The sequence below is a fragment of the Macaca mulatta genome, chromosome 19, assembly GCF_049350105.2.
Source record: "Macaca mulatta isolate MMU2019108-1 chromosome 19, T2T-MMU8v2.0, whole genome shotgun sequence".
NCBI classification, from domain to species: Eukaryota; Metazoa; Chordata; class Mammalia; order Primates; family Cercopithecidae; genus Macaca; species Macaca mulatta.
The window spans coordinates 55,623,358-55,646,941 of NC_133424.1; the positions used below are offsets into that span (position 1 = coordinate 55,623,358).

Below are 23,584 nucleotides of genomic sequence, written 5' to 3' on the forward strand. Positions count from 1 at the left end.
ATTAATTTCCAGAATGCATGAAAAACTACAAGTCAACAACAGCAAACATCCAAAAACCCAATTTAAAAATGAACAAAGGATTAAAATGGAGTTTTCTCCAAGGAAGATATGCAAATATCCAATAAGCCCATGCAGAGTTCCTCAACGTCATGAATATGTAGAGATATGCAAATCAAAACCACAATGTGACACCACCTCACACACTTTAGGATGGCTTTGATAAACAACAATGACAGCAACACAAAACAACAAGTGTTTTCAAATAGATGGAAAAATTGGAGCTCTAGTGCATTGCTGATGGGAATGGAAAATGTTATAGCCACTGTAAAAAGTGGTGTGGCTGTTTCTCAAAAATTTAAACAATAAATTACCATTTGATACAGCAATTCCACTTCTGGACATACTCCCTATAGAATTGAAAGAAATGTGAACAACTATTTGCACATTGATGTTCAGAAAAGCATTACACACAATAGCCAAAAATGGAAACAATGGAAAAGTCCATTGAAAGGTAAGTAGGTAGGGAAATGAGGTGTATCTATACATCGAAATGTTATTCAAGCTTAACAAGGAATAAAATTCCAATACATCGTGCAAAGTGGATGAACCTTGAAGACATTATGCTAACTGAAATAAGCCAGATACGAAAGGATAATTATTCTATAAATCCATTTATAAAAGATAGAATAGCCAGTTACATAGAGACAGAAAGTAGAATGGTATGTGCTAAGGGATAGGGGGAGAAGAAGTGAGAGTTACTGTTTATTGGGTACAGAGGTTTAATATGGCAAAAGGAAAAAGTTCTGGAAATGGATAGTGTGATGGTTACACAACACTAAATTGCACACTTAGAAATAGTTAATGATAAGCCTTATATTGGATATATATAAAGTGTCCTGGTAGTCTTACACTCTATAAATACACACTTTTTGGCATAGCCCCTTTCCTGCCATGCAGAGCCCCAGAGGTGAATCTCCCTATTTATTCAAGTGTGCATCACTCACTGTCCTCTGTGCTGTGTCCCACGTGCTGTGCCCACAGCCTCATACAGCTGGTGATTTCATAGCCAGGACACAGCTCAAGAGTCTGCCCTGAGGCTCGCTCTCTTTTAATTTCCCTGCAGCCTAGCCTTCACATCAACTGGCAGTTCGATTTACCCGAATTCAGGACAGGCCACCAGGGCTCTTTCTCCACACATGCTGGTCCCACACCAGGTGGAGTCAGGCAGGGCCAGTCACTGGAGAAGTCCGGAGCAGATTAGGGAGTGGTCTGAGCTTCTCCTCTCATCCAAGGGGTTTCCTACTCTCATTTGGAGGAAAAATGTGAGCTTGTTTCAAAGCCTCGGATGCTCCTTGTAGCTCATGCAGTAGAGAAAAGAAAAAAAGACGTGGCAGAAAGGGATGTGTTGGTGACAGCGAGAAGCAACTTGACCTTGAGGACTCTCCTTCTTGTCCCTCTGTGAAGCCTCTTCCACCACATAGGGCTCAGGGCTGACAAAGCCCCCTCCCTACCTTTCTCAGGCTGGACACAAGGTCAACCATGAGAAAACAGAAAAACAAGGAGAAGAGAGTCTGTAGAGACAAATTGGGAGGGTTCAGGGGGAGAATTTAGGATTTGCTTCTGCCCATGGGACACAGGGTGGGAATTAAAATGTTTTCCTGGGTCTCCTCTGAAAGCCAGATAGACTCCACCTAAAACCCTATTGCCAGTGATGCAGGGATCCACTTACCAGAGACTTTGATCGTCTTGAATGCGGAACTTTCGCTGCCAGTGGCTGAGTTACGAGCGGAGCAACCGTAGATTCCGCTATGCTTTGCAGTAATTTCGCGGATAGAGAGCTCTTGTCCTGATTGCAGAAACTTCCCATTAACCGTCCAAGAATACTCTGCCGGTGGGTTAGAGTCCGCGAAGCAGTACAAGTAGAGTTTTTCTCCTGAACGGTAATAGGGGGATGAAGAGAAAATGCTGGGGATGTGTGGACCATCTGGAGTAAAGAGAATAAAGTCACAGGTGATGTCATCTGAAGGAAGGGGATGTTCCTGGTCTCTTAAAGGGACACACCGTCCCTCTGAGCCAAGACACACCCTCAAGGCCCAGCCAAAATGCTCCTGTGTTCACTGGGCCTAAGCCTGAGATATTCTCCTGTTTCTCCCATCACAGGCTGTAGACTCCAAGTCTCCCATGACAAGAGCATCTCTTTCCCTTATATTTTTGTTTAAGGCTGTGCATACCCAGAATTTTCCAGGGCAGGGAGTCATGGCCATCCCTGGTGTCCAGAAATAAAAGTGCCTGTACTTGGACCTGAGAGAGACTGAGATGCGTGGCCTGTGTTCCTTTGGATTTTAGCGGGAAGCCTGGTTCACACAAAAACCAAAGATACAAAGGACATCCAGTGTGACTGGGTCACTGGGGGTGCTATCAACTTGGTCCCATATTTCACATTCATAGGGGCCTGTGTCATTTCTTGTGACATTGCCTAGAATGAGGATCCTGTTTTCACCGGGTTCTTTAACCTGGGACTGTGTGGATAACAGAGAGAAGATTGTCCTGTGTGGCACCTTTGATTCCTCCACAGGCATCCTTCATTCAGAGTTAACATCTCCCACCTCTCAGCCCACCTGAGTCCTTGAAAGTCAATAGCTGGTGTGGGTGTCACAAGACAGATGCATGATGATCTAAGGGCTCAAAGACTGTGAGGCCACCTGCTCTGTCTTAGGGAAGCACAGACTTTCTCAAGTGTGAATTGAGCAGCAGTGTTGGGTCATGGACAGATAAATCAGTGGGAGTCACAGTCCCTGATACACCTCCCAGTCCCTCTCTAATCAGCTGACTGGCTGGCTCACCTTGGGTTCCTTACCTGGAATGTGCAACTGCTGGGCCCCTTCCAAATTCCATCCTACTTTGCCCCCCTAGATGTGATTTCTCTGCAGCTTCCATTTCCAAGGACATTCTAGAGATGAGTAATAATGGGACTTCCCATTGTCCTGAAACCCTGAAGACACTGAGTAGCCTGGTCTGGGACTGGATGTTTCAGCAGAAATAAGACAGGGGAGACCAGAGTCAAACCTGGAGGTCAGTTCAGTCACCAGGCAGTGGAGGCACAAGGTGGGTCAGTTTTCTGCAGGTGTTTCATGTGACTTACTTGAGCCAGTGACCTCCAAAGATAGAGCAGAGTGCAAGGAATGATCTAGAAAGAGTGAAGGGGACAGACAAGAGCTGGTGGCTTTGGAGCAGAACCATGTTCCCTGTTTTGGGTTCTTTAAGTTTCCTCTCCTTCTGCAGAGGGCAGATGAGGACTAAATGGATCTTTCCAGAAATACATGTGGACATTTGCAAATGCAGAACGGACTGGTGAAAAGGGTGGGAATGAACTGCTGGAAATCTGGTCCTTGTGGACCATACGTGTTTGATGGATATGAGACAAAGTTGGGGAGAAATTTTGCAAATATTTTCTTTCATTGGACACTCTACTCTCCGATTCCATGGGCTTGACTACTCTAGGGACATCATGTAAGTGGATTCCACAGTGAATCTGAGAAGAGACTGCTGGTTGCCAGGAGCTGGGAGTAGGGAGAATCAGAAGTTGTTCACGGGTGTGCAGTTTCAGTTATGCCAGATGGGGAGGTTCTAGAGATCTGCTGTACAGCTCGATGCCTATAGTTCACACAGATTGAGTGTTTCTTATGCATAAGACTTAGGACAAAAAGTGTTTTGGATTTCTGACATTTTTTGATTAGAAATATTTGTCACATACTTACTGGTTTAGCATCCCAAATCTGAAAGATTCAAAATCTAAAATGTTCCAGTGAGCATTTCTTTTCAGCATCACATTAGTCAGCAAAAGTGGGAGGTGATAGGCTAAACACATTCTGGCCCCTTTTTTTTTCTCACCATGTTTCTAGCTTGATGATTAGTTTTTGGTCAATTCCATACTGGCCGTGCTGCACTTGTATGTTTTTTAAGGCTTTGGGATGTGAGAAATAATGATTGCTATTTTCTATGTCATGAACACTTTCCACCTTTCCATGGTTGCATCTTTTTCTCAGTGTCTCTGTTGTGGCAGTCATCAGTAAGAGCCTGTCAGGTCAGATTTAGGACAGATTTTTGTAATTCTGCAAAAAAAAAAAAATGTTTCTGGGATTCTGGTAGGGGTTGCGTTGAATCTGCAGCTCACTTTGGGTAGTATTGTCATCCTAACAATATTGATTTTTCCAATCCATGAAAATGAAATGTCCTCCCACATATTGATGTCATCTTTAATTTCATTCAGTAAAGATTTGTAGTTTTCAGGGTATAACCCTTAGACCTTTTTGGTTAAACATATTCGAAAATATTTTATTCCTTTTGATGTTAATGAGAATGGAAATTCTTTTCTGAATTTCCTTTCACATTGTTCATTGTTACTGTATAGTCTAAAGAATGATCTAGAAAGAGTGAAGGGCACAGGCAAAAGCTCGTGGTTTTCGAGCAGAAACATATTCCCTGTCCTGGGTTTTTTATTTTCCCTCTCCCTTAGCAGAGGGGAAGTGGCTCTTCCCTGATAGCCAGATAGACTTCACTGGAAAACATATTGCCAGTGCTCCAGGGATCCACTTACCAGGGACTATGATCCTCTTGATTATGAGATTTGTTCCACCAGTGACTGAGTTATGCATGAAACAGACATAGACCCCTCTATATGTTTTAGTGATTTGGAGGATAAAAAACACTTGTGCTGATTGTTGGAACTTCCTATCAATCAGCCAAGAATGCTCTGTCAGTGGGTGAGAGTCTGTAAGGCAGGAGAGCTTGGGGAGCTCCCCTGGATGGTAATAGGTGTACGAAGAAGAAATGGTGGGGGTATCCAGGCCATCTGGAGCAAAGAGAATAAAATCACAGGTGATGTTGTCAGAGGGAAGGGAAAATCCTGGTCTGTGGAAGGGCCACAGTGACCCTGTGAGCTAAATCACAACACTGAAGTCCCAGCCAAATCCCTGCTGTGTTCACTGATCAGGAGCCTGAGACATTCACCTACTTCTCCCATCATAAACTGTGGACCCTGAGTCTCCCATGACAGGAGCAGCCTCTTCTCTCCCATTGTTGATCAAGCCTGAGCCTACTCTTAGGACTCATGGCCAGCTTTGATGTCCGGGGATAAGGGTCTCTGTACTTGCACCTGAGAGGGACTGGGAAGCCTGGCCTCTGGCCATGTGTATTTGGGATGGCAGCCTGGCTCACAGAGGAACAGAAGATACTCACAGAGGAGATTCAAGGTGACTGGGTCACTGCGGCTGGAACTCCCTGGGTTCTTCATTTCACATTCATAAGGTCCTGCAGTATCCTTTGTGACACCAAATAGACTGAGGGTCCTGTTGTTTTCGGACAGCTGCAACTTGCGACTGATAGGGAGTCTCTGACCTTTTATCCACCACAGGTAGCTTACATCCTGAGTGTCAGGATCACAGGATAAGATCACAGTCTCCGTGCCCTCCTTGGGGTTTAAGTTGCTGCTGGAGATGGAGGGCTTGGGAATCTCCACTGTGCAGATAACAGAGAGAAGATTGTCCTGTGTGGCACCTTTGATTCCTCCAAACACATTTTTCAATCAGAGATGGCATTTCCTACTTCAGCCCACCCAAGTCCTTAAAAATCCATGGCAGGAGTGTGTGTTACAAGACAGATGCATGGCAATCTGAGGGCTCAGAGATTGTGAGGTTGCCTTCTGTATGTGGGAGAAGCACAGACTTTCTCAAGTGTGAATTGAGCAACATCATTGCATCATGGAAAAACATGGATCCAGCAGTCAGAGACCCTGGTGCCTCTCTGAGTCCCTCCCTCTCCAACTGCCTGCCTGGCCCACCTTGTGATCCTCACCAGGAGCATGCAGTGCTAGAATCTTCTTAGTTTCAGTCTTACTTTGCTCCCAAGGTATGTTTTCTCTGCAGCTTCCCTTTCCAAGGGCATCCTAGAGACGGATGATGGAACTTCCCATTGTCCTTAAACCCTTTGGGTACTGGGAAGCCTGGCCTGGACTGGGTAATTCAGCAGAAATAACACAGGGGAGACCAGAGTCAAGCCTGGGGGTCGGTTCAGTCATCAGGCAGTGGAGCCACAAGGTGGGGCAGTTTTCCCAGCTGTCTCATAGTGACTGACTTGAGCCAGTGACCTCTAAAGATAGAGCAGAGTCCAAGAAATGACCTACAAAGAGTGAAGGGGACAGGCAAGAGCTGATAGCTTTGGACCAAGACCATGTTCCCTGTCCTGTATCCATGATGTTCCCTTCCCCCTGTAGAGGGCAGGTGAGGACCATGTGGATCTTTCTGGAAATACATGTGGATGTTTGCAAATGCAGAACTTACTGGTGGAAAGCGCGAGCATGAACTGATGATGGAAGTCTGGCCCTCATGGACCATATGTGTTTGGTGGCTATTAGACCAATATTTGGGAAGAAGTCTTGCAGATACTTTCTCTCATTAGACATTCTACTCTCTGATTCTGTGAGTTTGACTACTCTATGTACCTAATCTCAGTGGATTCCAGTGAATCAGAGAGTAGAATAGTAGTTTCCAGGAGCTGGGGTGAGGGGAATAGGGCATTGTTCTGTGGGTGTGCGCTTTCAGTTATGCAGGATGAGGAGGTTCCAGAGATCTCCTGTAGATCTTCATACCTATAGTTCATACAGATAAAGTGTTCCTTATGCAGAAAACTTAAAACCAGGTGTTTTGGAGTTCCAACTTTTTTTATTTTGGAATATTTGCAGTAGAGGTACTGGGTTAGCATCCCACATCTGAAAAATTTTAAATCCAAAATGCTCCTGTGAGCACTTCTTTTTAGCACCACATCAGTGGTCAGAAGTGTTGGATTTTGGTGCATTTCAGATTTTGGATTTCTGGATTTGGGATGCTCAATTTGTAATATTGTAATTTTCCCATAAAAAGTTGTCAGGATTTTAGACCTTATGTTATGATGTGACTCTAGTAACAAAACAAAACAAAACAAAATTTGAAGGAAACATTAAAATGTTGTCATAAGTGGAAATTTTTACTGATGGTCCAAACATCTAAGATCAATTGCTGGTAGTAGTATTTCTCTTGATACCCAATTAAGGTTTAGGTGTGGGGTGAATTCCAGCAGGATCACATTATGCTCAAAGAAAGATGCCAAAGGTGATTTGAAATTAGCAAGTTCTTAAGTAGAAAGAGTCCCGTTAAAAGGACAGAACTTGTCAGTGTGTCAATTACATAAAAGGAGGAATGATGCTGAATTAAAAGAAGTGATGTGTGTTATGTTAGTAAATATAGAAAGAACTCCCTGTTTCTAATTTCTGTGCAGAGTTAGGAAAAATGGGGAAGAGCCCAAAACAGGTATGTGAAGTGCTGTTTTCATTTTCTCTCAATTCAGGAAATACAACTAGAGTTTAAGTTTGTGTGAATTAAGAAGAGTCTAAGTGAGATGCCATTGGGTCATGTGTCCCTCACACGAAGAATCCCAACTTATGAAAATGGCATCATCATGAAGAAACAATCAAATGTGGCCCAGGCAGGAAAACCATCAGACAGCATCCCCTGGCCACCTCCAACAGGTCCCCGAACCCACCAGTATTCCCATTATGTGAATGTTACAGCCTTGATAGTTGTCCCATAACTACAAAATTTAAAAATTGCTATTGTCAATACAAAATGATAAATATGAAGTTGAATATATTGCTCCATTTTTTCCCCTACTCTTTTTGAACTTTCCTGTTTCATTTTTGGAAGTTTCTATTGACACATCCTCAAGCTAGGGATTCTTTCCTCAGCTGTGTGCATTCTACCAGTAAGCATCAAAAGCATTCTTCATTTCTCTAACAGCATTTTTTTTTCTGAGATGGAGTCTCGCTCTATTGCCCAGGTTGGAGTGCAGTGGCACGATCTTGGCTCACGGCAAACTCTGCTTCCCGGGTTCATGCCATTCTCCTGCCTCAGCCTCGCATGTAGCTGGGACTACAGGCACCTGCCAGCACGCCCAGCTCATTTGTTTGTATTTTTAGTAGAGATGGGGTTTCACCGTGTTCATCAGGAAGGTCTCGATCTCCTGACCACTTGATCCGCCCGCCTCCGCCTCCCAAAGTGTTGGGATTACAGACGTGAGCCACTATGCCTGGCCATCTCTGAGGTATTTTAACTAGTTGTGGACTTTTGAGTTTGTTCAACTGTTTACTTACTGTTAGAACCGAGTGACAAATTTCAAGCTTCTTATATGCCTGACAGGAAACCTGAAGTCTCTAGAAAGTGACTGGAGAATGCGAGTTCCATAGTAGGCTGAGGATGGAGTCACGAGTGAAATGGGTGAAATCAGCCCATGGGCTTTGGAGACTACAAGCCTGTCCAGCCTCTGACACCCTGGTGATTCAGTGCAAAGATTACAACAGTGACAGCAAACTAGCATGGCTGACTCCATCTGGCATCTAGTCTCAGGCTGGCTGTCCTCACTCATTCCTGGACATAGGCCAGGCTAACCATGGGAGGAATTTAGTTTATGGTTTAACTTTGAAGCAACAATGATAATAGTTCCTCCATAACACTAATACCCTTATTTTGCTCAGGGATTGCCTTTGCAAAACTGGTGAAAGACCGTGAGAGTAAGATTATAGGAGAGCAGTGAATTCTGCTAAAATGTAGGCACAGTTTCTATAATCCCTTACTGCTCAAATATCATTTGCCCAGAGTTTACAAAATTCGTAATCAATTGCTCCTATAGATAACATCACTATTGTAGAACCTGAGATTGGTCTTTTGAGATGTTTCTCATTCTTTGCATTCTGACAAGCCGCTAATCTCATCCATACCCATGACTAATGGCTCAGCCAGTCACGTGGTCCCCACCTAGAGTCAGATTCAAGTACAAACAGATCATTTCCCTCTGCCCCCGTGATTCCATCCCCAAACAATCAGCAGTAACGATTTTTTAGTCCTGTGCCTCTGAAACTATCCTTGAATATCTCTGTCTAATGTTGACAGCTGGTACCATTCCTTCTGAAACTATTCCAATCAATAGAAAGAGGGAATCCTCCCTGATTCATTTTATGAGGCCAGCATCATCCTGATACCAAAGCCTGGCAGAGACACAACATAAAAAGAGAATTTTAGACCAATACCCCTGATGAACATCGATGCAAAACTCCTCAATAAAATACTGACAAACCGAATCTAGCAGCACATCAAAAAGCTTATCCACCATGATCAAGTGGGCTTCATCCCTGGGATGCAAGGCTGGTTCAACCTACACAAATCAATAAATGTAATCCAGCATATAAACAGAATCAAAGACAAAAATCACATGACTATCTCGATAGATGAAGATAAGGCCTTGGACAAAATTCAAAAGTTCTTCATGCTAAAAACTTTCAATAAATTCTGTATTGATGGAACGTATCTCAAAATAATAAGAACTATTTGTAACAAACCCACAACCAATATCATACTGAATGGGCAAAAACTGGAAGCATTCCCTTTGAAAACTGGCACAAGACAGGGATGCCCTCTCTCCCCACTCCTATTCAACATAGTGTTGGAAGTTCTGGCTAGGGCAATCAGGCAAGAGAAAGAAATCAAGGGTATTCAGTTAGGAAAGGAAGAAGTCAAATTGTCCCTGTTTGTAGATGACATGATTGTATATTTAGAAAACCCCATTGTCTCAGCCCAAAATCTCCTTAAGCTGATAAGAAACTTCAGCAAAGTCTCTGGACACAAAATTAATGTGCAAAAATCACAAGCATTCTTATACACCAGTAACAGACAAACAGAGAGCCAAATCATGAATGAACTTCCATTCACAATTGCTTCAAAGAGAATAAAATACCTAGGAATCCAACTTACAAGGGATGTGAAGGACCTCTTCAAGGAGAACTACAAACCACTGCTCAGTGAAATAAAAGAGGACACAAACAAATGGAAAAACATACCATGCTCATGGATAGGAAGAATCAACATCGTGAAAATGGCCATACTGCCCAAGGTCATTTATAGATTCAATGCCATCCCCATCAAGCTACCAATGAGTTTCTTCACAGAATTGGAAAAAACTACTTTAAAGTTCATATGGAACCAAAAAAGAGCCTGCACTGCCAAGACAATCCTAGTCAAAAGAACAAAGCTGGAGGCATCACTCTACCTGACTTCAAACTATACTACATGGCTACAGTAACCAAAACATCATGGTACTGGTACCAAAACAGAGATATAGAGCAATGGAACAGAACAGATCCCTCAGAAATACTACCACACATCTACAGCTATCTGAACTTTGAAAAACCTGACAAAAACAAGAAATGGGGAAAGGATTCCCTATTTAATAAATGGTGCTGGGAAAATTGGCTAGCCATAAGAAGAAAGCTGAAACTAAATCCTTTCCTTACTCCTTATATAAAAATTAATTCAAGATGGATTAGAGATATAAATGTTAGACCAAATACCATAAAAATCCTAGAAGAAAACCAAGTACTACCATTCAGGACATAGGCATCAGCTAAGACTTCATGACTAAAACACCAAAAGCAAAGTCAACAAAAGCCAAAATTGACAAATGGGATCTAATTACACTAAAGAACTTCTGCACAGCAAGAGAAACTATCATCAGAGTGAACAGGTAACCTACAGAATGGGAAAACATTTTTGCAATCTACTCATCTGACAAAGAGTTAATATCCAACACCTACAAAGAACTCAAACAAATTTACAATAAAAAGACAAACAACCCCATCAAAAAGTGGGCAAAGGATATGAACAGACATTTCTCAAAAGAAGACATTCATACAGCCAACAGACACATGAGAAAATGCTCGTCATCACTGGCCATCAGAGAAATGCAAATCAAAACCACAATGAGATACTATCTCACACCAGTTAGAATGGCAATCATTAAAAAGTCAGGAAACAACAAGTGCTGGAGAAGATGTGGAGAAATAGGAACATTTTTACACTGTTGGTGGGATTGTAAACTAGTTCAACCATTGTGGAAAACAGTATGGCGATTCCTCAAGGATCTAGAACTAGAAATACCATATGACTCAGCCATCCCATTACTGGGTATATACCCAAAGGATTCTAAATCATGCTGCTATAAAGACACACGCACACGTATGCTTATTGCGCAACTATTCACAATAGCAAAGACTTGGAATCAACCCAAATGTCCATCAGTGACAGACTGCATTAAGAAAATTTGGCACATATACACCATGGAATACTATGTAGCCATAAAAAAGGATGAGTTCGTGTGCTTTATAGGGACATGGATGCAGCTGGAAACCATCATTCTCAGCAAACTATCACAAGAACAGAAAACCAAACACCGTGTATTCTTACTCATAGGTGGGAATTGAACAATAAGATCACTTGGACACGGGAAGGGGAACATCACACACGGGGGCCTATTATAGGGAGGGGTTGGGGGTGGGGTTGCAATGACAGTTATACCTGATGCAAATGACGAGTTGATGGGTGCTGATGAGTTGATGGGTGCAGCACACTAACATGGCAAATATATACATATGTAACAAACCTGCACGTTGTGCACATGTACCCTAGAACTTAAAGTATATTTTTTTTAAAAAATTTTTAATTAAAAAAGGAAAAAGTCTCTAACCCCTGATCCACTAGGGAGGCTGATTTGAGTAATAATATACCTCCGTCCTCCTATTTGGCAGACTTGGAGTCATTAAAATATTTCTTTCCTGCAAATCACCATCTGGATAAATTGGTTTTGTTTGCGCAGGAGGCCAGAAGACCTTGTCTGGGAATTTTAAGAATGGATGGAGGAGCTGCCTATCCCTGTCCCACAGTCCTGTGCACAGATCAGCCTCACAACAGGAAAGAGCCCTGGATGGGGATACAGTGGAAGTTTATTCTCTTAGTGACTTGGGGACATTACCTCGAGATGAAGCCTGGTAGGAGTGGAAACTCCAGGTCATTTCTATGCCTTTCCTATTACCTGGGAGGTGGACCATTCCACAGTGTTAGCAGGAAGGAAATAGAAGGCAGCCTAGCTAGAGGGAGTGTCTGGGGAAGGCCTAGGGGTGGAGGAAGAAGCTGTGCAGGGCAGGGCTTGCCAGTTAGAATGAAGTGGGAGGTAGATGAGGGACACAGAGAAGCAGAGAGAGGCAGAGACAACCTGGCAGTGAACAGTGGGGCCTACAGTGACTTCAGAGACCCCAGGGACCAGGTGCCCCCATTTCCACAGTCCAGGACCAGGGAGCCCTGAAAATCCTCCAGTGGCCAAAGGGTTTCGACTTACATGAGGTGGGGTGTCTTTAGGGGCAAGAGGTAGTGGGGGGATGAAAGATGGGTGTCAGCCACCGAAGGACAAGGGAAAGGTGTGGCCTAGACCTCCTAGGATTCTGCATCTGAGATCCAGTCTCTAAAGAGGTTATGGATCATTCATCTCTTCATTCAATTCCTTCATTTGTTATGTGAGAGCACCTGAGTGTGTGTCTCTCACTGGGCCCGTGATGGTGCAGGGTGTGAGTGGGGAAAGAAAACAAGGTCCTGTCCTTTGTCCGGTAAGCCAGTGACATGGACACTTTGGGAAACAGGATTTCAGGTTCAGTGATAGGGGTTAAGATCTGAGGGGGACGCCTGGACATATTTTGCACTGACTCTGACAGTTGAGGCAGGTGATTTAGTTCCGAAGTACAGACTAATCAGCTGACCATTTGCTCTCACTCCTCTGAGGTTTGGATGCCGAAGATGAGAGGATTTGAGCCAATAAATGACTATGGGACCCGTGGATCCCAGTAATCCCTCACTTCTGGTAGAAGAGAGGATGGGCCTGTGGCTGCAGACAGACCTCATGTGACCCTGATCTGCCTTTTGTGTTTGTGTGACTCTGGTTCAGTGACTGTGCCTTCCTGTGCCTCAGTTTTCTCTCAGTCAAATAAGCTAAATGGCCAATGGACTGTGGCTTTTCATGCTATCTGTGAATAAATTGTAAATTCTTCACAGTCACCTGACCTAATGCTTGGCACAGTGGAGGTGTTCACACAAACAGCATTTATTATTATTCACTTCCATGAGAGAGCACCTTTAGGTCAGATCCCTGTGGACAAGCTGCTGCCAGGTACATTTTCTCTCTTTTGTTTCTGCTTCTGGGGACTTTAGACTTTCTATGGAGTGTCCTAAGCCTCACAAGGCAGTTGACTGATGGCCTACAAAGCTTGTCTTTCTGTTCTCTCCACTCTGAGTGTCAGGTGAAGAAAGCTCTGTCCTTGCCCAGATGAGGCTCTGAGGGCTGAACCCTGACTGGTTAGCACCTCCAGGAGACACAGTCCTCAGACAGCTGGTGAATCCTTGGTCCCAGTAAGCCCTGCTACAACCCAGCCCTGGCACAGGCTCCTCAGCTTTATCTGGAGTAAGGATTTGGGGACAGCGGTCTGGGGTTGAGGTCTCTAGGGCTGAGCTTTTCTGAGAGTATCTCAAGGGGCCTCTTTGGCAAAGCCCTACTCAGTTCTCCAGGGTCTTTCTCAGGGTCAAGTTTATGAAGAGGACATGAGGTGCTTGGCTGAGACTGATCTCGTCCTGCTGAGCACCCCCCCCCCCATCAGACTGTCCTTCCTGTGCAGCAAGTGTCTACAGGGTCTGGAGACAGGAAAGGAATTCTGATCTGTTGAGGTTTGTCTCCTCTGTGTGTGTCCTGCACTAAATGCCAAAACCCCAACATGGGACATAATGCAGAGAGGGACACAGGCACAGTCCAGGCCTGACCTTCCTGTGTGTGCAAAGTAGAAGCGACCCCCACCCCCCAACACCCAGGGATCATGTGGAATCACTCACGGTATAAGGTGAAATGTCCAGTTAATCCTTTAGTCTCATCACCTCGCTTTGTGATTTGAATGGTGTAGGATCCTGTGTCATTCTTGGTGACATTCTGGATCAGCAGGGATGCATTGGAATATACTGTTTCTCGTCCACTGTATGCAGGCCCAAATACAATCATTTCAGTGTCTATTGTATATGCTGTAATGTAATGCTGGAGGTCTATTATTTGCCCTTTGTACCAGCTGTAGCCAGTAAGATTCTGGGGCAAATTGTGGACAAGTAGAAGAACATCCTTCCCCTCAGAAACCTTGGCTGGCTGTGCTTCAATCGTGACTTGGGCAGTGGTGGGCGGGTTCCAGAAGATTAAAAGTGATGCTAGGAGGTGGAGAGAGCATCAGTCAATATTGAGACCTATGAATTGGGATGAAAAGATGGGGCCTTGGGTCCTGAGAAGATCTCTTCAATCATCAGCCTTGTAGACACACACACACACGTACACACAAAAAACACACACAAACACACACACCCCTTTTTGTGTGTACGTGTGTGTGTGTTTTTGTCCTACTGTCCTACTGGGTCAAGGTCAGCAGCACGACCCCCATTCATTCAACACTTCTGACCTCGGCATTTTTCTCTTTAAAATCCTCTTCCCCAGGGGTCTGCATGGCTCCCTCCACACTGCCCTCAGGTCCTGCTCACATCAGGGCATCCTTAGACTTCTTTCCTGACACCTCCTTCACAGACCCTGGGTCTTCCCTTTCTGACCTTTCCCTTCTCTGCTCCCTCTGGTGCTCTTGTCAACACCTGACCTCACATTCTAGATCTCTTTGCATGTCTGCCTTCCTGCCCATGAGAGCATGAGCTCCATGAGGACAGGGACGTTAGTGATCTTGGTTACACCCCAGCGCCTGGGACAGGCTACAGACTCCTGCAGATGTGAGGGTTCCCAGGGACCTCCAAGCCAGGGATTTTTTTTCTATTTCCCCAATTGTTCAGGTTTTTTGCTGAGGACAGTGTTTCATGTCATGCTTATATTTTCATCTGAAGTGTCATCTGATAATAGTTATTATTATCATTTTTCAAAATATGGTGGCCAGTGATGCTAAACCAGGAGAACAGAACACTTGAGATTTTCCTACCTATTACCAGTTCCACTTAAATGTGATTTTCCTGTTGTGACCCTGTCCCTCTCTGGTATATTTTCCCCAATCCAGGCTCCAACAGAGCCTTCTTTCCTTTATTTATTTGTTTTTTTTTTCTTTTTGAGACGGAGTCTCATACTGTCTCCCAGGCTGGCATGCAGTGGCGCCATCTCGGCTCACTGCAACCTCTGCCTCCCAGATTCATACAATTCTCCTGCCTTAGCCTCCTGAGTAGCTAGGATTACAGGAGGACACCACCACACCTGGTTAATTTTTTCTGTTTTTAGTAGAGACGGGGCTTCACTGTGTTGATCAGACTGGTCTTGAACTCTTGACCTCATGATCCATCCACCTCAGCCTCCCAAAGTGCTGGCTTATTTTATTTTTTAGAACTCCATCCTCTCCAGGAGACCCCATCCAATCATTCTGCTTCCTCCTCCTGTCCTCTCCCAGGAAGTTCTCTCCTCACCTGTGAGTAGAAGCTCCTTCCAGGTGATGTGCAGTGTGTAGGGAGGCACTGAGAGGGGCCCCATGGCCTCTTCTGCCTGTGTGTTCTCCTCTGTGGAGATGACCTTGGATCCAAAATCTTTCCGAGCACAGCTGTCAGCTGTGCTGTCCTTCCTCCTTCTGTGCTGAGCCTCTTCCCGGGGCAGGAGCACTTCTCAGGCTTATGGGCGGGGTCTGAGCCCAGGACACCTCTCTATCCCCTCCCCTCTCAGTCCTGCCTCTTTGTCCCTCCTTCTCTTTTTCCTTTTGTCTGTGTGTCAAGTCCCTGGGAATTGTGGAGGCCTCTACGTTTTTCAGCAGTGATTTTGTCACCAAACCTCAGTACACACTATGTGCAAAACAACAAACATACACAAAAAAGAGGCGCGCACAGACACAGAGTGTCACATATCCTGTAGGTTGGGCAAGCACAGTTCTAGTCCTCAGCCTCCTGCTGACCCAGTGGCTCTGGGTCGGAGTGTACATTCACACCCCTTGCCCTCTTTCATCCCCATCTGGCTCTCCCCTTCAGTGCAGGAGGCTGGAGCTGCAGCAGGTCCCTGTCATAGGGACACCACATTGTGCTGTGGGTGAGCTGTGTGTTGCCTGGTGACAGGGACCCTTCCTTTCTCTAATTGTGTCTAGCTTGGCTGCAACTTCCAAGGATGGACATTCATGACCTGGGTGTCCCAGAGGAAACTGTCCTTCCTGGAGGTGTGCAGGGTGAATCTCTCTGCCTCTTGGGAGGAGAGGCCTGTGCTGGTTGCTCAGTGGGGGCTGTGACTCCCATAGTCAAAGGGACAGTTCTCAGTCACTCTATTGCTCCCTTAGGACTGGTGGATGGGTTTCCCATCTCTTCCTGACTATCTTTGGTGTCCTCTCTTCCCTGCCGTCTGATTGTCCTGTGGTCACCACACCTTCCCCGTGGTGGTGCAGGAGGAAGTGGGACGTTACCCAGGAACCCCGTGGAACATGGCTCGTTGAGATACAGGAAGGGGAGACTGGGACAGAGCAGGGGTTCAGAGCTGGAGAGATTCATCCCGACTTCCTCCGTGGCCGTGATGGGCTCAGCCCTCCATGTGCTGACATCCCCAGGGGTCTCTCCTGAGGGTTTTCACCTGGCCAAGATGCTCTCTGTAGAGGAGGAACAGGGCAGTCACCAGAGAGCCTCTCTGGAGGGACGTCGCTCACACCTGAGAAGGCGGGTGGGGGTGGGTTTTGTTCTCGGAGCCAAGAGCAATAATACCCCCTTCTCCCGGCAGGGACACAGGAGAGGTCTGCTTCCCAAGGGACAGTGGGGGGTAGGTGGCCACATCCTATGTGGTGCCTGTGTGTAACCATCACACGTGCTATGGGCCCCACGAGGTGCAGCGGGCAAGCAAGTCACAGGGTGCCTGACCGATTCCCGGGGAGGCTGTGGGCCCTCAGGCAGCCGCTGTTCTGTGTCAGCGCTAGGCTTGGCCTGGGATGCCCCACAGAACAGGACAGATGGAGCAGAGGCGGGCATTTAGGGAACAGTGACAGAAAGAGTTGATGAGGATGGAGGGAGGTCACGAGGGGAAAGCGCGCAGTGGGGTGTCCCGTGCCCCAGCGCTGCCCTGGGAGATGTCTTTTTACCTGAGCCCAGGGAAGGAGCAGGTGTGGGGCAGGAGCTGCCTGCAGAGGGAGTGGTGTTAGGTTGGCGACCACCAGGTCAGGGATGAGCTGACACAGTCCGTGTGGGGAGCATGGAGGACGTTGAGGACTTGGGCCGAGGTGACCCTGGTGAGGGTGGACCCTGCTTGGCTACAGGTTCTGCTGAGGGAGGTCGGCATCCCCTGGGAAGGCTCCAGGCTGGAGGGACTCTGCCGCCCTCTGGTGGACTGGAAGGGAAGCGTGGGTGGCCAAAGTCCCAGGCCAGGCTGCGTGTTTTATTCCACAAGGATCTGCACGTTTCAAACGAGGTCACACATATGTTATGTTACAGCTCCATCACCTTCCAGTCCTGTGAGTCCCAATCTCTGTGGCTCCACGTTCACTGTTCTCACTCTTTCACGATCGGATGTCCGGAACACCGATTTTTGTCACCTTCAGTGAGTTTGTGTTTGTGTGCAGTAGGCGGCACTGTGTATTCTCTGGGGGCAGTGATGTCTGGGGCTGAGCACTGCACATGGGCTTGGGAGCAGAAGACGGAGCAGCAGGGCGGGAGGATCACTGCCAGGGAAGTAGGGACAAGTCATTTTCATTTTCTCACTTCCAGGGACCAGAACCCAGGATTCTGACTCCAGGGCACAGTACCACACGCTGCTGGTGTCCCTGGATGTCATGAGTGCTCATAGTGTCATGCTGCCTTGGCATTCATTTTTTAAGCTGTAAATTTATTTGCCTCACATCAGAGGCAGGCCTTGCTCACCATGGCAGTTTTCAATACTGTATCTGGTTCAAGTGACTGCAGTTGGTGGCCAGTGATAAAATCTAAGAGGCATCTCTCCTGCTTGGTGTGCTGGGCTCCTCTCTCTCCATCTGATTTCTTTAAACTGATATTCTGACATTTGTCCTTACATTTAAAGTGACCACTTCTCAATCACAGCGTGATCTCCTGGTCCCAGTGTTTGCTACTTGCTTTAAACACATCCATTAAAGCTCCCTGCTGGAAACCTGTCAGATAACACCTGGACTTACTAAACACATTGGCTTACCGTTCTCTTCTCTCCTCCCTGCCTGGGCTCGCTGACCTCTGTATCTGTGGTCTCCAGGTGTGCTGAGTGCTCCCCAGTGTCTCTAAGTAGTAAAAACACTTACACTTTCACGTTGTGGTTGTATCATTATAGCCTCACATGCCGTCCAGGGCCTGACATCGAGGCTGCCCTATGGGACCTGTGCTCGTTGAACCCCTGCTGGAGCTCTTGTTTTGGGACCTGCAGTTCTTCTGGGGACAGGAGCTTCCAGCTAACTTGATTGAAAAACTGATACGTTTCATTGAAAACACTGGGTCAGATGATGTATTCATGGGCTTCAGCTGCCATAACAAACACCTTAGCCTGGGTGAATTAAATAATAGAAATCGATTTTGCACAGTTCTGTGAATAATGTGCTATTTTAACCACTTTAAAATGTGCAATCAAATGCAATTAACCACAAACACAGTGTTAAGTTACCATCACCACTATTTTTCCCAGAAAATTTTTATCATTTTAAACTGAAACTTTGTATAATTGAAACTATAATAACTCCCTATATTTTCCACCCTAGACCTTGATCATCTCTACTCTGTCTCTGTGAATTTGCCTATTCTTGATGTTTCATATAAATGGAATTATATATATATGTTCTTTAGTTTCTGACATATTTCACTTAGCATAAATGTTTCCAAAGTCCATGCATCTTCCAGCGGATGTCAGAGCTTCATTCCTCTTTATGGCAGATTAACATTCTGTTGTGTGTGTGACCACATTTGTTTATTCGTGTGCTGATGAACACTTGGATTGTTTTATATTTTATCTTTTGTGAGTAATGCTACAATCAACATTCCCATGCGAGTACCTGTTTCAGTCCCTGGATTCAATTCTTTGGGTATATACCTAGGAATAGATGCTGTTTCACATGGGAATTCTATGATTAGCTTCTTGAGGAACAGCACAACTATTTCTCCTAGTGGCTGCACAGTTTTACAATCTCACCAGCAATGTATGAGGATTCCAAATTCTACATAAGGCTTTCAATTGTTATTTAACATTTGAAAAGAATGGTAGCCATATTTGTAGGTTTAGTGTGGGATCCCATAGTGGCTTTGACTTTGTATTTTCCTAATGACTAATGATGTTGAGTTTCTTTTCATGTCCCTCTTGATAATTTGCATATCTTCTTTGAAGAAATGTCTATTTGCGTCCTTTGCCCATTCATATAAATTGGAAGGTTTCTCTCTTTGTTACTGAGTTGTAGCAGTTCTTTATATATTCTGGGCATGAAAACATTGTCTATGTGATTTACAACTGTTGTGTCTCATTCTGTGTTTGGTTTTTTATTTTCTTGATAATATCCTTTGATGCACAAAAAGCTTGCATTTTTAGCCCAGTTTATCTATTTTTCCTTTTTCTTTCTCATGCATTTGGGTCATACCTGAGAATCCATTGCACATTTGAGATCATTAAGTTTCACCCCTATGTCTTTTTCTAAGATGTTCTTATGGTTACAGATTTTATAATTAACTCACTCATCCACTTTAAGATAATTGTTTGATATGGTTGGAAGTATAGTTCTCTAAGTTTATTGTTTTGCATGTGGTTATCTAGTTGTTTGTGCACCATTATTTGAGAGGATGATTGTTCCTCCATTAAATTATCTTGACACCCTTATTCAAGAGAAATGACCTATAAGGGTGTTTATTTCAAGACTCTCAATTCTATCCCTTTGGTCCCTATTTGTATTCCTATGCCAGCAGTTTCTGTTTTTAGTACTTGTAATGTTTTGTGAGATTTCAAATAAGAAAGTTCAAGTTCTGCAATTTATTTTGGCAAAATTGTTTTGGCTCTTTCAGGGGTACTTTTTTAACAGCAAGGAGGCCAATGTTTTGCAACTGGAAAGCTTTTTCTGTCGTATTTCAGAGGGGAAATTTGCAGTCTAGGGATCTTTCCAGGAACTTAATCACAGGTAGGTAATTATCACCACTTCCTTTGCTGAGGTACTGGGTTAAAATGTGTGTTGCCTCCCATTGAGAAATTGAGAGGCCCTAGAAGCACTTGCCTATGTGGTGAGAGATACCGAGCTCCTTAATGAGGGACACCGAAGACATTGCTTTGGGACACAATGCTGTCAGGGGAGCAGTGTGCCTCTCTACTTATTTATTTTTTTGTGCAGTTTAGATCTCTACTGGACAAAAGATATTGAAATCGTTGTTCATTCTCTTGGTTCTTGTTTGGCTGACCTGTCAGCTGGAGCTGGAGGACATGCTTGGAAGGGAAGTGACCCCCATGGGAAAGAGCAGGGCTCAGCAGAGTGAAAGCAGCTGGGACCCAGAGAAGCCAGTGAGGTCTGACTCTTAAAAGCCAAAGACCAACAGGTGGGTGTCCTCAGGGGCAAATGGATTGCACTGGTACCCATTCAAGCGGACTGGAGAAAGGTAAGAGGCTTTGGATATTCCATTTTCTCTCTCAGCTCTTCAGCAGGAGATTTAGGCCCTGGGCTGGTACTGTCCTGCAGCAGGGGCAGGGTGGACAGAAATGGCTGCATATCAGGCCTAAGTCCATGTCATCCTCTCAGGCATTGCCCCTGAAGATGGAGAATTTTGTTCAGAGTCCCAGCCTGGGCACGAGGGAGGAACCACCTTATTAAAATTAATTTAAGAAAACAGTATGCATGCTTTATTCTTCTAGAATAACTATTAATGTCATGTTTTACAATATATCTCTTAAAGGAATGGTGAGAATCATCTACATAATGTATGTTTTACGTGGTCTTTTCTATAATTGCAGCTTTCACATGTTCTTATAGAATCCATTTCCTTTCGAAACACACAGGCAGTATCTCTGTGTTGATTTCTACTGGGAAATCCTTATGCAGGGTGGAAAGAGTCACATTTCCTAATGAGAGATGGAAAGCATCTGATTACCAGAAAAAGTGTCCAAATTCTGCTGGTATGATCATGGTGCTGCAGGTGGAGGTCAGTTTAAGGAGGATTCAGGCAAAGAATTTTGAAAGTCTTTTTCATTGTTTTTGTTTGTTTGCTTGCTTTTTGTTTTGTTTTTGTTTTTTACAAAACCATGGGCAGAAGCCACCACCTAGACCCACCACATGTTGGAATGGATGAGGGACAGAAATGGAGCTCAGTAAATTGAGAATGAAATTCAGGAGTGGAGAAGAGGTTTCAGAGGTCAACGGGTGTGAGAGGTGAATGGGTGAATGATGAGAATGTTCAAAACATCTTCTTTCTCCATAATAAGAGAGCATTTAGGCCCCTGAGTCAGTCAGTGTCCAGGCCAGGGGGAGCAGGATGTTGTCAGCTCTCCTGGGCAAAAGTGAGACTCCAGCAGTGTCTACTTACCTCATCCAGTTTGGGATTTATTCCTATTTTTAAAATGATCCAACAGTATGCAATTTTGAAAATATACAAAAATCTCTATGCTACCATTCATAGATAGACAAGATGGCCCTAAGATGGTGAGAGAATCAGAATGGGGTTTGGGTTTACATTGTGTATTTTTTTTCTCCCAATATCTGCAGAATTCCCTAGATCAATTTTTTAATGTAACCCAGTGGGTGTCATTCCCTTTCACAATTACGGACATTTCCAGTTCACGGTTAAAACGCTTGGAAAACCCACACCCTTTCTGCTGTGAGGTACAGGCAGCCATGTGGCATCACCTCTAAACATGCCTTCCGGGACATCAAATTACTGATTAAGTAAAAGTCATTTCAGTAGATATTGAAGACCTCCATTTTACCCCCTCACACTTGTAAATCTTCTACCAAGAGGTGATGGATTTTAGTGGTGATTTGCTTTTATAGATTAGTGTAGATTAATGTTTCTGCCAGGGGGAAATTTTACATTGGGAAAAGCATTTGGCAAAATCTGGAGACATTGCTGGTTGTCAGAGCTGGGGGAGGGAGTCCTGCTGGCCTTGAGTGGGTAGAGTCCCCAGATAGTGTTGAACATTCTAGAGCTCACAGAGCCCCACCAGCATGACCACTACAAAGTTCAATGCTGAGGAGGAGTGGAGAGCCCTCATGTGCCTTCCCTAGCTTCCCTAGAGCTTTTTACCTTCTCCTTCCTTCAGCCTCTCCCACTTTCTCACCTCAGCTTGCTCCTTGAACCTTAATGCCCTCCACTGGAACTTTCCCATAGTTTAAGACCTGCTGTAATCTCTTGAATACCTTAGCCCCTTTCTGATCCTTAGTAGGGTGTCCTCTAGAGGGGATTCTCACCTTTCCTGGAGCTTCCCAGGATCAAGATGCCCCTGCCCTGTGTGAGCACCAGGGATATGGCCGTGTGCCTGTGTCCCTAAAGGTCCTGTCACTCAGGACTTCAGTGTGACACCAGCTGAGGTGATATTACCCTCCCCTACTTTTCTTGGAACATAAAAATATGTACAAACCTTGGAGAGTAAAATTTCTTAATGCATGTCAAAATTTTAAAAATACATATTTTTGCCTCCCAAACTTTACTGGGAAAAATTTATCACACTACCAGTCATGAAAAATGACACCTAATCAGAGTTATTCACTGTATTGTTTGTTTAACAGCAAAATGTTGGGAACAACCTAGACTTTCACCAGCACGATGCTAATTCAACACATTACCTTATATCTACACAATAGAATATGAAGCAGCTGCATAAAAAGTATAGAATCTGTCAGCTATTCCTATGGAAACACCTCCATGTTCTATTTTAATTATAGCTTCCAAACATCACAGAATAAGATGCAGTTTTTGTACTAGATCTCACCTTAGAACATTATTTTTACTGTTGTTTTTTTGTTTTTAAATTAAAGAGCGATTGTCTCACTCTCATATCCAGGCTGAAGTGCAGTGGCGAGATCATAATTGACTGCAATCTCAACCTTGTGAGCTCAAGCGATCCTCCTGCCTCGGCCTCCTGAGTAGCTGGAATCACAGGCACGTGCCCTCATGCCTAGCTAATTTTTTGTGTTTGTTTCTGGAGAGATGGGGTTTCACCCAGGCTGGTGAAATCCCAGGCTTTTCTCAAACTTCTGGGCCCAAGTGATCTGCCCACTTTCACTCCCAAAATGCTGGAATTACAAGGAAGTGTCACCACACCTGATTCTGCCTTTTCTTTTTTTAATCGGACTGCAGTCTGCTTACGCATGTCTTTCCCCATCAGGTGATTTCTATTTTTCCTCAATTTCTCTACCATATGTCCATGCCAAAATCCACATCCATTTGCTTTTGTTTAGAATTAGATTTTTTTTTTTTTAAGAGAAGCCTTAGCAATGGTCTTCTAGCTGATTTTCAGGATTCTAATCTTCACTGTCTAAGCCATATGTTTCCATTTCCAGATATTGATTACAGTCACGTGTAGAGCATTTAAACCCTACCAATGCCTGTACCATCCCTCAAGCCTATCTGATTTGGCTAATGTGTGGTGTAGCCCAGAGATTGGTTGTTTAAAAATGGTTTGAAAGAAATGGGTCATTTTGCAGTGGAGGAACTTTAACCCAGTGATCAAAGTTAACTTCTCCAGTAGTCAG

General features: G+C 44.6%; 1 protein-coding gene and 1 long non-coding RNA gene across 3 annotated transcripts in view; one reads left to right on the plus strand and one right to left on the minus strand.

Moving 5' to 3' along the window:
- Window positions 1-23,584, plus strand: part of LOC106994786 (uncharacterized) — a 188,046-nt gene that overhangs the window by 30,529 nt on the left and 133,933 nt on the right. Inside the window, exons 2-4 of one of the 2 annotated variants that reach the window (XR_013410775.1) lie at window positions 19,917-20,029; window positions 20,311-20,438; window positions 20,851-21,038. This is a non-coding gene — a long non-coding RNA (uncharacterized LOC106994786). Of the gene's footprint in view, window positions 1-19,916; window positions 20,030-20,310; window positions 20,499-20,850; window positions 21,039-23,584 lie in introns of those variants that run through there. The other variant, XR_013410774.1, reaches the window with a different exon arrangement.
- On the minus strand, window positions 1,692-15,540 carry LOC710809 (pregnancy-specific beta-1-glycoprotein 2-like). Its single transcript, XM_028838905.2, has 4 exons — window positions 15,384-15,540; window positions 13,788-14,147; window positions 5,239-5,517; window positions 1,692-1,984 (listed from the first exon to the last, which is right to left on the minus strand). Exons 1-4 carry the CDS (start codon window positions 15,445-15,447, stop codon window positions 1,692-1,694), a joined length of 996 nt encoding a protein of 331 aa, XP_028694738.2. The 5' UTR covers window positions 15,448-15,540.